At 40.8% G+C, this 12,653-nt stretch overlaps 3 protein-coding genes across 3 annotated transcripts in view; all 3 read right to left on the bottom strand.

The window, feature by feature from the left end:
- LOC104740652 lies at positions 932 to 1,990 on the bottom strand. The gene is made up of 4 exons (XM_010461324.2): positions 1,859 to 1,990; positions 1,622 to 1,728; positions 1,416 to 1,495; positions 932 to 1,323 (listed from the first exon to the last, which is right to left on the bottom strand). The coding sequence occupies exons 1-4, from the start codon at positions 1,908 to 1,910 to the stop codon at positions 1,212 to 1,214; spliced, it is 351 nt and encodes a 116-aa protein (XP_010459626.1). The 5' UTR covers positions 1,911 to 1,990; the 3' UTR covers positions 932 to 1,211.
- LOC104740651 (protein NUCLEAR FUSION DEFECTIVE 5, mitochondrial) lies at positions 3,173 to 6,082 on the bottom strand. Its single transcript, XM_010461323.2, has 2 exons — positions 4,829 to 6,082; positions 3,173 to 4,410 (listed from the first exon to the last, which is right to left on the bottom strand). Exons 1-2 carry the CDS (start codon positions 5,948 to 5,950, stop codon positions 3,352 to 3,354), a joined length of 2,181 nt encoding a protein of 726 aa, XP_010459625.1. The 5' UTR covers positions 5,951 to 6,082; the 3' UTR covers positions 3,173 to 3,351.
- The window catches only part of LOC104740649, a 4,187-nt gene continuing 2,257 nt past the window's right edge, over positions 10,724 to 12,653 (bottom strand). The window contains exon 3 of the mRNA XM_010461321.2: positions 10,724 to 11,934. Coding sequence (XP_010459623.1) covers positions 11,220 to 11,934 — 715 coding nt within the window. The 3' untranslated portion in view covers positions 10,724 to 11,219. The remainder of the gene's footprint in view (positions 11,935 to 12,653) is intronic.

Raw genomic sequence — 12,653 nt, 5'->3', positions numbered from 1 at the left:
CTCGACGAGTTTAGCCTTGACTGGATCGGAGAGAGACGCTTCTCTAACCATAGCGAAGGTGGCGTGGCTGGAGTTGGCGCTTCCTTCGACGATGAACTTTCCGATGCGACCTGTCGCCCCAATCACCAGAATCTTGCTCGTCATCTGTTCTCTTCTATTTTTCTCGTGTTGTTGGGTTTCAGAGAATAGAACAGAGAATAAACCGACTCATATTTGTCGTGTTTATATATATTTTTTTGTTCGGTGGAGCCAAGGACTGTGGGGTAAGTTGAAATTATCGAAGCACCCTTGGCTAATTCACTTTGACTACTACAACGTCGAAGTGCGTCAGCTATTGCATTCGCCTTCTAGGAGAACAAAATATGTATGAGATTTTAAGTTTGTTTTGGAAGTTTTCAAATTTTATCCCAACTTCATCACTTTTCAGCGACCATATTGAATGTTTATGTTTCAGGTAAAAACATAGCACAAAAATGGAAATTACATAGACTGACTATATTAAAATGCAATTCCAACATATCGAGTTATTGATATTCAATTAGTATACGGAGAAATCATTCTTCAATTTTTCACTATTTGTGATAAAAATATAGGAAAAATGGTTTATCTCGTTCCACTATATAAACGGACCAACTAAAGTAACACTAAAAACAACCAATAGCATCGGTTAAACTAAAGTAACACTAGAAAACAACCAATATGCATCGGTACAACATCTCAAATTTTCTCAAATATATTATTTTATTATATTTAATATAACTTAATTTTTATTTTAAATTAAAAATAAAATAAAAAACAAAAAAAAACCAATAGAATAGTGCTATTTGTAAAAGAAGTTTCTCATAATTTTAAAAATAAAAAAAACCTTTGTTTAATTTTTGAAAAACTGGATGAAAATTTCTAAATGCAGATGGTCTAAAAAAGTGAGGTATGTAAGGTAAAAAATGTTTATTTCTTGTAAAACACAAATCCATATCTCAGATTACACCCCCACTCTACAAACCAAAGAAAATATATACATAGCACATGTAAAATACTAAAACACATCTCTGATTAAAAACCTCATACCATTTGTTACACTTTCTATTCACAATCACATACAACATGACATTAATTAAACCACCACTCATATAATATATATATTTTGTCGACAAGTCACAGTTCACACATATATGTGACTAGCCGGGCCGGGGGTGCTTGTAGCGTCACTGTTATCCAGCGATTTTGACGATGTGAGCCACCTGGAACTGCGGTACGTATTTGTTTGGTCGACCCTCTTCCTCCCTCGGCTCATTCAAGAACGCCAAGTTGCTTCTTCTCCACCTGACCAACACATCAATTTATCAATCTTTAAAAGATTACGAGTATGATTAGAATTTTAAAACTGTAAATTTATCAAAATTTATATTAATTACCATCCACTTTTCTTGCTTTGGTTCTCAAAAAGATCTTCTACTACTTTCTTCTCCTCTTGTGATTTGCTTTGTGCAACTTCCTGCGAACAATTTCAGAGCCTTTTTAGTTCATATTACTATAATTTCTTGGTAGTAATATTCAAATCGAAATCCGATTTTCCTAAAGATCAATGATATATATAAATAAATGAAAAGTTTGGTATAACCTGAGTTACCAACTTGGAAACGGCTTGAACATGTTCTTCTTCATTCTTCTTCTTTGCTTTCCAAAAAGTGTCGATCTCTTCCCTTGTTAGTGACTTGCACCTTCTCACTGAATTTATGTTTATTTCGAAATAATATTTCATCATTCAGTTACTATTATATAATCAAAACATACGATATAGTAATACATGCATGCTTATCAATCCTAAAATATATATACGTATGCTGATATTAATTACCTGAATTAGGATCCCTAACTGGAGAGTCCCATCCTGACATTAAAGAACCCATTTTCTCTTAAATCTTTTCCAATTGTCCTCCTTAATTTTTTGATCTGTAAACACTAAAAGGTCTGTGGTATCGTGTCTCAACATACTTCTAGATATATATATAGTAGTTGGCTCCATGCCAAAGTATGCAACTTATCAATATAATCCTTATCCGAAAAGGAATTAAATTCGTTGTTTATTACTTTCTTCGTTTCAAAATATTAGATGTTTTAGATAAAATATATATATTAAAAAATAGTTATTTTAAAAATTTTAACCAATTATAAATAAAACTGTATAATATAAAATATAAAACTAATCTAAAAGTTGCATAAAAAAATTAAAAATATCCTATATTATAAAATAAAAATATTTCTTCAAACATCCTTATAATTCATAGAAGAAGTATTATATTTACTTCGTCCACGTTCGTATAATTTAAAAGAAGAAATCCATCACATTTTTTTTTGCTTTGGAAACCTCCGGTAATAGCCCATTGATTTAAGTAGTGGATTTGATTAAATTGATAAATATATAAATGGAGATATTTCACCATGGTTCCACGTTATTCCAACCTTATCTTGTCTCGTTTGATTATTATTTATTGACGAATAGTAAAGTAAATTAAGTAACTAATCTCTAGATTTGGATCCCAATTTCTTTCGTTGAAGTGGGGAGGTTAATTAGTCCCTCATTTCAACAAGATAAACCAAAATCTTAAATCTCTTAAAAATAAACAATTATAGAAAGATGCAAAAATAAAGCATAACAAAAGATGGTGCCGAAGTTTCATACTTTTGTCTTTTGGGATCGAGATATTAATCTCTTTTTTACATCAACTACTATATTAGTCGGACATAGCTGACACGTGTGCGATGCGTGGCAGACACATCACAATTCACACATAATTTACATTATCTCCTTAAATATCTTGAAGTTATATATATCCACTTTGAAGTAAAAAATCTAGCTAATAAAAGCAATCAAATTCATTACTCAAGTGTCCGCTTTGTTTGGTTTTGCGTAATTGGATGCGAGTTCAAAACCACTATGCTCGCCGACAAGCCAAACCACTACAATTTTCGTCAGTTGACAAAATCGCCTAAACCGGTTACAATGTAAACCGGTACAACATTGCCTAAACCACAGTATTGTTACCTCAGATTTTATCAGGCATATAACACCGATAAAAACTATGGCAACCCTGAAAATTAGAGAAATCAAAAAAGAAAGTAGATTTTAGAAAGAAGCTCCTCTTCTTGGAGCACTTGTTGGAAATGGAAATAGGAAAAATCTCACAGCTAAAAAGCAGTTAGTAACGATTTCCAAAATTCTAAGGAACAAGATTATTACAGAACACAGCTACAGTTTAATAATCACTGAATGAAACACGAACTCACAACATTGAACTCAGAATGATGAATAAGTTTCCAAAAAGATCACTCCACTTTAAAAGAGACATTTTATCGTCTCATTCTACCGTATCCAGACCCAAAAGCTCGAGGTGTTCCAAGCATATCCATCTTCAATGACTCGGAAGGCAAAAACTTTCGAGCTTCCATATGCTTATACATTCTTCTTGCATCTTTCTCAAACCCACCTTTTTTCAACGCAGTTATAACCTTTTCAAATTCGTTAGGCCCCATCTGATCTTTCTTAGCTTCCAAAACCCCAAGAGCTTGAAGAGTCTTCTTCTCATTCCTGACCGTAGCGTACATATAGCACAAGCTCACCTGGAGCTCAAACGGTGGAGCTTCTCCTAGATGAGAGATCTTTACCAAAAGCTGCTCAGCTTCCTCGATAAGCCCGAGATTAGCCATCCAATCAACAAGAACAGTGTATGTGATCACCCCGATTTCAATCCCATCTTTCTCAAGCTGCAACAAAAGTCTCAGTGCCTTATCCAATGAGTTCTCTCCCTTGTATGCTTGGACCACATTTGCAATGCACTTATCATCGGGTTTGTGCCCATGCCTTCTCATTTCATCAAACTTGTTTTTCGCTTTGTCTGCCTGTCCTGCTTTCCCATATGCTTCCACAAGTAAACTCCATGCTTCCAAAGGGAGTGAATCTAGATCTGCATGCATTGAAGAAGAAATCGTTGCAGCTCCATTGGCGTCTCCCATTTCTGCAAAAGCTCGAAGCAGAGCCATGTAAACTTCTTCTGAAGGTTTCATTTCCTTTGCTACCATGTCTTTCATCAACCTATCACCTAGTTTAGGCTTGCCAGCGTTTACATAGCCCATGATCATGGATGTGTAAATCTTCTCGTCTGGCCGTAACCCATAGCTCTTCAAGTTTTCAAATGCCTCAGTTGCACGCTCAAGGTTTCCTGATTTACTGTACATATGAACCAATGCAGTGGCGGTTAAAATGTCAGGAAAGATCCCATTTTGAGACATTTTCTTAAGAATTCTCTCAACATCTTCATTGTGGTTCTCTTTAGCATGGATGTGGATGAGTTTTGAGTAGTCCGAGATACTTGCCTTGAACGATTTCTCATCCAGGACAAGTTCTGCCACCTGTTGAAACACCAAAACCAGCACCAATTGATTAAAACTCAACATCATCACGCCTCCTTGATTGCTCATCTTCCGAAGGTAATACTACATATAAGTACCACCATCTAGATAAATAAGACAACCTAGACTACCATATTAAACGAGAACTAGAATCCTATTAAAAGAACTAAAAGAAATCAAACCACAGGACTAACACGCTAGAAAATGATCATGAAAATAACAATACGATAAGAAGCAATCCAATTAGCAACAAAGAAATGAAACCACAGGACTTCAACTCAAGGCATTGGGGAAAAAAAATAAAGTGATTACTTTGATATCAGTCAAGAACCAACACTAGCGGAGTAAGCCATTTCCCGAAACACTTATGCATCAAAATTTCAGGTCATTTCAAGAATACAAAACTAAAAAGTCTAACCTTCAAGTATGCGTTGGTGTTTCCTTCACGCAACTGATTAAGTAAAGCAATCCAATCCACACGGTTAGGCTCCAATAACTCAACCCATTCAGAAAGCAATCCTGAAGGATCATCTCCCTCCTGCAAAGACTCGAGCTTCTCCATAACCAATTTACACTTGCCAGTTACAGGTTTAGGCTCTTTCCAATCAGCCTCTTCCTCAGCTTCATGGATTTTATCAGCAACTTCACCCCATTTCGGATCCGATAACTCAAGCCCATAAATCTTGTACTTGAACTTCCCCTTACGTTTAGGAAGAGAGATACTCCGAGGCTCAACTTCATCAGAGGCAAAAGACCCTTCTTCTTCTTCTTCTTCTACCCCATCCACTGTTTCAGATTCCCTAACGGAATTATCCAAATCACGTTGCTGTTCCAAACTCTCATAAAACTCAGCGTCTTCCATCTTCTCTCTTGCCCATTTGAATCTAAGCTCTCTAAGCAAATCCCCACGAATACCAATCTCTCCAGCAAACCTACACATCTCCATAACTTCAGGAGACTGAACGTATTGCTTCATCTTCTCCTTCTTCCTCTCTTTCTCCATATCTTTCAACACTGTGTTACTAACTTCCCAGATAGTAGCCCACAGATCATCACTGAACTCAGATGACGGCGAAGGTGGAGCTGATCCAACTTTATTGAACCCACCTCTTTCGATCTCTTCCACAACTTTCTCAACGATAAGCAGAAGCATACCATCGACCATCTTTTTGTCGCAATCTGGGTATGCTTCAGAGACTTTCCCACGCATTATCCAAACGAATCGAGAGAGGAACTCGTTCGTCGTCCCATCTTCGTCTTCGTCTTCATCTACCTCCTGGTCGTTTGAGTCGTCAATGGCTGCACTAGACTCACTGAGTCGGGACTCGCGAGTAAAGTGGAAATATCGATTGAAATCTGAAATGGGTCTAGGGATTTCGGCATTTTTGAGTGGGGTTTGGTCTTCGTAGCTTCTCAGGTGACGATCAGAGTGAGAAATTGACGATGTAATGGCGGAGAAGTTTCTGCATAAAGTTGGGGTTTTTGAAGATAATAGTGAAATGCGATGGATCGCTTGTCGAGAGACAAGGAAAGATTTCATCTTTTTCTCCCAAGGTTTAACACAGAGATGAAGGTAGATCGATAAATCTCGGCAAAACCCTAACAGTAGCTGAGAAATTGAGTGAAGAGGTCAAAGATCACAGAAATGGTGGTGGTACTCGAATTAGGGTTGCCTTTGCCGTTTCTCCCTTCGGTAATTCGTATTTAGCAAAAAGAACCCTCAATTTTATGAATAATACTCTATATTACCCCGTACATCTAAATTCTATGTTTCGACCCTATAGGCTTATTTCTAATCGGGGTAAATTTTTTTTTTTTTTTTTGTCAACAAAAAATTAGTTCAGACGAGCCAATAAGAATGGACATTATTTATATACAAAACATTATGCGGAGATATGCGCGCATAGCATGCCAAGAGATTCACTTTTACATTTGCATTTCTAGGAATTAAAAATAAGGAAAAAGAAGAGAACTCCTCCCTATCCATCTTGATATCGGCGAGATATGTCGAGAACGCCGACCAGTCGTGTGGCAAAGACACCATCTTCACCAAATCAGCGCAGTCTGAGTAAAACGCCACATTACGGTAATCATGTCCGATCATGCAACGCATTGCCCAAATGAAAGCTTCGACTTCAGCATGTAAAGGGGGAAAGACTCCGTCGAAAGTTAGTAGCTCCCATACTTGGCGTTGGATCCTGAGATTGGGTACAAAACCATCCGACTCTTGCAAATGGATCGTCGAACTTCCAAGAGCCATCAACGAAGTAGCGATAGCCTAAAAAGAACATGGGTAGGGAATTGACTGGCCCCCGTAACCGAGAGTCGGCAACCGTTGGCTGGGCAGTTGAATCCGCATTTTCACCCTCCTCCTGAGCCTGCTGCCAGGACAATGCCTCACCTTCAGCTACCCGAATAACCACCTCTGGACGCTCAGTGGCGTTTTCAAAAACCTTTGCATTACGCGCTTTCCATAAATACCACAAAATCTACGGGAAGGCTGACACATGGGATCCCGGGCTTTTGGGGTCCAAGAAATGATCCATATTAGCATAAACAGACTCCACCGGAAAACAATATGGTCCTACCGGTACCTGAGATAAAGCCCATACCTGACGCGCTGGTGGACAAAGGAACATAGCATGATTAACTGTTTCCTCCTCGACACCACAACGTGAACAACCCAAATCACACGCAATACCACGCCGCCGCAAGTTTCTTGTAACCGGAATACACCCAGACAGCACTTGCCACATAAAGTGTTGGAGTTTTGGTGCGCAACGAACCTTCCAAACACTAGCTAGGAGAGAGGTAATCTTTGGCCCGTCACCAAGCGCCTTAAAAGGCCCAGAGATCGTCATACGTGCCGCATGATAACCAGACTTAACCGTATACCGCCCATTCTTCGTAAAATGCCAACCAAGAGAATCCTCCTTTGGACAACTACCTAAAGGTAAAGCGCCTATCAACGCAACATCAACAAGATCAAAGTGCTCCGTAAGCACATCCATCCACCACGAATTTTTATGCCAATCAATTAAGTGAGAAATTTTAAGAGAAGGATCCTTAAATGGGCCCTTACTGAGAGCTGGTCTCGGGGATTGAGCTGGTATCCAGGGGTCGGTCCATACAGAAATGGACTCTCCAGAGCCAACCCTTTTAATAAGTCCTTTATGTACCAGAGAGCGAGCTGAAACTATACTCCTCCACCCGTAAGAGGGAGAGTAAGAAAGAATCGGTTCCATGGGATTCAAATTCCTATAATACCTACCTTTAAAAACCCTGGCGAACAAAGAATCGGGAAAATCAATTAGCCTCCATGATTGTTTTGCCAACAAAGCCGAATTAAAATCATCAACATTCCGAAAACCTAAGCCGCTCCGTTGTTTGCTACAACATAGTTTCTCCCAAGCTAACCAATGCATACCACCTGTCCTACCATCCATACTCCACCAAAAATTCGCCACAGCACTGGTGAGTTTGGATGTAATTGTTTTTGGTAGCCGAAAGCAAGACATCACAAACGTCGGGACCGCAGTTGCGATAGACTTAATCATCACCTCCTTTCCCCCTTTAGAAAGCAGTTTCGCCGACCAACCAGTCGTACGTCCCTGCAGTCTTTCCCGGACAAACGAAAAGACCTTTGTTTTAGACCCACCTAAACTCTCCGGCAACCCTAGGTACGAGCCCATGCCTCCCAGATTTGTTATGCCAAGAATCCCCTGGATCTCCGTTTTTGTATCTTCAGCAACAATATGACCAAACTGAATAGAAGATTTCGCAAAATTGATTTGTTGACCTGAGGCAGCCTCTTATTTCCGTAAAATACCCAAAATGACCTCACATTGTACTTTATCAACCTTACAAAAGAATAAACTATCACCGCAAATAATAGATGTGTGATTGGCGGGCATTGATTAGCCACCTTAATCCCTGTAATTAATTTATTCTCCTCCGCTTTCCGAATATTGGCAATTAAAGCTTCCGTGCATAAGATAAACAGATAAGGAGATAGAGGGTCCCCCTGTCGTAAACCCTTTTCTGGAATAATCAAACCATTAGGTTGACCATTCAGAAGAACTTTATACTCAACCGAGCTAACACAAAACATAATCCATCCAATCCATCTTTCATCAAAACCCATTTTGTGGAGTAACTTTTCAATAAACCCCCACTCCACCCGGTCATATGCCTTACTCATATCTGTTTTTATTGCCATAAACTTTCCTTTACATGACGGATTAGTCCGTAAACTGTGAAACATTTCCTGAGCAATCATAATGTTATCTGAAATTAGGCGGCCAGAAACAAAAGCCGATTGAGTTTCCGAAATAAGCCTTGGTAAAATTGTCTTAAGCCGTTGACACATGATCTTTGAAATTATTTTATACCCCACATTACACAAACTAATTGGGCGCAACTCTGTCATCCGGGTTGGCTTTGCCACCTTTGGAATGAGACAAATGTGCGTGGCATTTAAACCTCTATTAAACACTCCCTCCTCGAGAAACCATTAACCAGCGAGACAAGGTCCCCTTTAACAACCTGCCACGCCTTTTGGTAAAACAAAGCGGTCATCCCGTCCGGGCCAGGAGCCTTATTCGGATGCATCATAAATAAAGCCGCACGAACCTCTGCCTCTGTAACCGAGGCCGTTAACTGGGCATTGACCTCATCTGTAATGACTGTGCGTACCTCACATAAGATCTCATCAAAATTTGTCAGTTGCAACGTTGTAAACAGATCTGCAAAGTATGACACTGCAGTATTGCAAATATCAACATCCTCCGTAGACCAAACCTCGTTCTTATCAAAAAGACCTGTAATCTTATTGCGAGCTGGTCGCTGCTTTGTCTGGGCATGAAAATACTTAGAGTTCTGATCCCCCACTTTCATCCATCTATTACGGCTCTTCAAATACCAATATACCTCTTCATCCCTATAAGATTCCCGCAATCGGGCATTTAAATCGGAGATTACCGAAAGTGGAGTCGCGTTATCAGCCTGAGCCACGACCAGCTGGCTCTTTAAAGCCTCAATTGTATCCCGACCAAAAGGAACTTGCGTCTTACGCCACCGAAAAATAGCCCGTCGACAATTTACAATTTTGTCTAAAAAAGTGTGTGAACTCTGAGTGTGTCCCCCATCCCAACCCGCCGAGATTGCCTCTATCAAACCTTCCTTCCCAACCCACCGACGGTCAAACATAAAGCGTCGCTGCCCCCGCGGCCTTTTTGCCCCTATATTAATCACAATAGGCTTGTGATCAGAGGTAATCATAGGTAAATATTCAATAACCGTATCAGGAAATAACTCATGCCAATCCTCATTATCGAGACCCCTATCCAACTGACAACGAATATGTTTTTTATCCCGCCAACCCCGCCAAGACAAACAATCATCAAGATAGGGAAAATCCAGAAAGCCACAATCTTGAATCATCCCATTAAAGGGAAGAAACGAAGAGGCATGACGAAGCTTGCCTCCTCTTTTTTCATGGTTACCAGTTAACTCATTGAAATCACCTGTAGCGAACCAAGGTGATGACCGAGACACACCAATCCGCAATAGCCGCTCCCACACCATGTCACGATTCTTGGGAAAATGATCACCATAAACAAACGTTAAATAGATGACCCGTCCTTTATAAACCGCTTCAACATCAATTAACCGATTAGACTCGAATAAAATAGAGACGTTAAAATCCTCTTGATTATAAAAAAGTGCCAAACCGCCACTACAACCAATAGGGTCAATTGTGGTTAAATTTTTGTACCCAAAATGCCCTACATATTTTTCCAAAACAATACGAGGTTGTTTTGTTTCCATTAAAAATAAAAATCAGGCCGATGTTTATGCCATAAATTCTGAAAATTACCAATGATCGCCTTATTATCCAGGCCTTGACAGTTCCAACTAATAATATTCATAATTAAATTCCAAATGTTGTGGTAAAAAACCACACAAGTCTACCCGCCCAGTCCTCGAGGAGATAAACAGAGTAAGGAGCCCTAAAACAACTTCAAAACAGTCCAGAAACCCAAAAAACCCGAATATACTCACCGGGTCCAATACCAACAAAATCCAACTAGGCCTAAATAGAAGGCCAAGCCCAGCATACCTCGAGCCCAGAAGTATCCATGAGACGTGAAACAAATATTTCCAATTGCAGAAAATCAGTGAGAACCACCAAACGGACGCATAGTCTCGTGATAGATCAGAACCTAAGCCGCACATATCATCCAAAGTAAAACGAGGATAGGCTCGAAAACGATCTAAAAACCAGTGGCAAGAGTGATAAACAGCAGAAAGATAAGAAAAAAGCCAGCAAGGTTTTATTAATTTCCTGATAATTATGGTACAACCACAACTAGTTGAACCAATACAAAAGCACCCAAATAAGGGGATCAACATCAACAAACAAAAACGAAACAACGGAGCACCCACTGTAAATTTATTCCAGACATGAGAATGAAAAATAAACAGAAAAACCAAAGGAGGCCAGAACAAAGCCTGTTTGCAAACTAAAAACCAGAATCGAGTGGGTTGAAACGAGACCACACCCCCTTGCCAGCTCGTACAGACAACTAACATCAACTAGCCGAGTTACTTGGAGGTTTCCCTCCTTGGTTAGGACCTGCTTTCCCCTGCAGACCCATTCCATTGTTACCAACCTTCTTCCGCAGCGAAGATAAGGTGTACAAGTTCCGCTTCTTTGTGCTAGTCCCTGGTAGAACCCCATTACTCTTAACCAGTTTAGACCGAGGTGGCGGAACCTTAACCTAGGCTGCTAAACCCTGCGCAATAACCTATGTGTCACCCTCTGCAACAACAGCACCTGCCTCCCCTTGGAAGTCTTGACCAGGAGAATCGCCGTCAGAACTCTCCTTGTTCACAAAAGTCACCTCCTCCTCTGCTAAGAAAGAATCCACCTCAGAGGACATCTCTGAATCGATCCCTGGCTCCTCCAAAATAGGGGCCATAAACCCTAAGGTTCGATTATCAGGAAGAGGATAATCCTGGTCTAACAACTCACTCAGTGCATCTGAGAAAAGAACCTCCTGCTGGACCAACTCCATGGAACCAGGAGCTGTTACATTCGGGGCTTCAGATCCGGGAAACAGGTTCTTACACACCCGTTTGGCCTCACTTGGCAAGGAACTAGACTCTGCAACCAGAGGCGGAGCAACCGGAACCTTAGGCTGAGCAACCGGAGCCACACTCTCCTCCGTAGTAGAACCCAAAAAAGCATCAAGCATTGTTTGTTCCGTGTCAGAGAGGTGAATTCCCACTTCCCCACCATGTTCCTTATTGGGACCAACTCCCGATCCCGCAACCTGGAGACTAGTACCAACATCTGCCGGAGAGGAGACCTGCTGTACTAACTGCTCCTTAGGGTGGGAATCCCTACGTCCCTTTTTTGACTTATACCCAAAACCCTGTTTGTGTCGATGGTTGACGGCCTGAGAGCCACCTGCACCGCGTCCATTTCCTGCACCAGAGCCCTGATGAGGAACCCCTGACCTGTCCCCACGCAAACCGGAGCCATCTCCAGGATTTACACCATTAGCCGCTGCTCCCTTATAGCTCTGAAGCTTATCCTCAGGTCGAGGATCCGACCCACCACCCATTGGTTGTTTTCTATTATTGCCAAACAAAGGACAGCGTGAGACGTCATGGCACAAGCTAGAGCACCTCCTACAATACCCATACAGCCGCTCATACCGCAAAGACACAGATGTTTCCTCCCCACTGTGAAACTCCACCGATGCTTCAAACACTAAAGGTTTAAAACCATCAAACAAAACCTGAACCCAACCATTATCAAGATCAACCTCCTCAACCTTCCCCAAGTCAGAACCGATGCTACGAAAAGTCTCATCAGCCCAAAAATGTAGCGGGACTCCCATGACTCGAACCCAGAACTTAATGATGCAAGGGTACCTTGGATCCCCCACTGGCTCCCACCTAACCAGAGAAAGCATCCAACAAAATGGTAAGGCTCCATTTTCAAGACCTCCTGGATATCCTCTTCTTGATCAAAATCAAACTGAAAACGTCATAAGCCCAAATCAGCACCCACCACCCTCTCCTTGATCTTCCAAATTTTTGGCAGCATGAACAACAATGCCTTCATGTCCTGCATCGTAGGGTTCATGCAGCGACCAATGAGGGTCTTAGCATAACCTTCAATTAACGCAGAGTTATCAAACCGTGGGACCTTAATCTTGAGCTTACCACCA

This window comes from Camelina sativa, chromosome 14, assembly GCF_000633955.1.
Source record: "Camelina sativa cultivar DH55 chromosome 14, Cs, whole genome shotgun sequence".
Taxonomy (NCBI): domain Eukaryota; kingdom Viridiplantae; phylum Streptophyta; class Magnoliopsida; order Brassicales; family Brassicaceae; genus Camelina; species Camelina sativa.
This window is presented reverse-complemented; position numbering and strand designations above follow the sequence as displayed.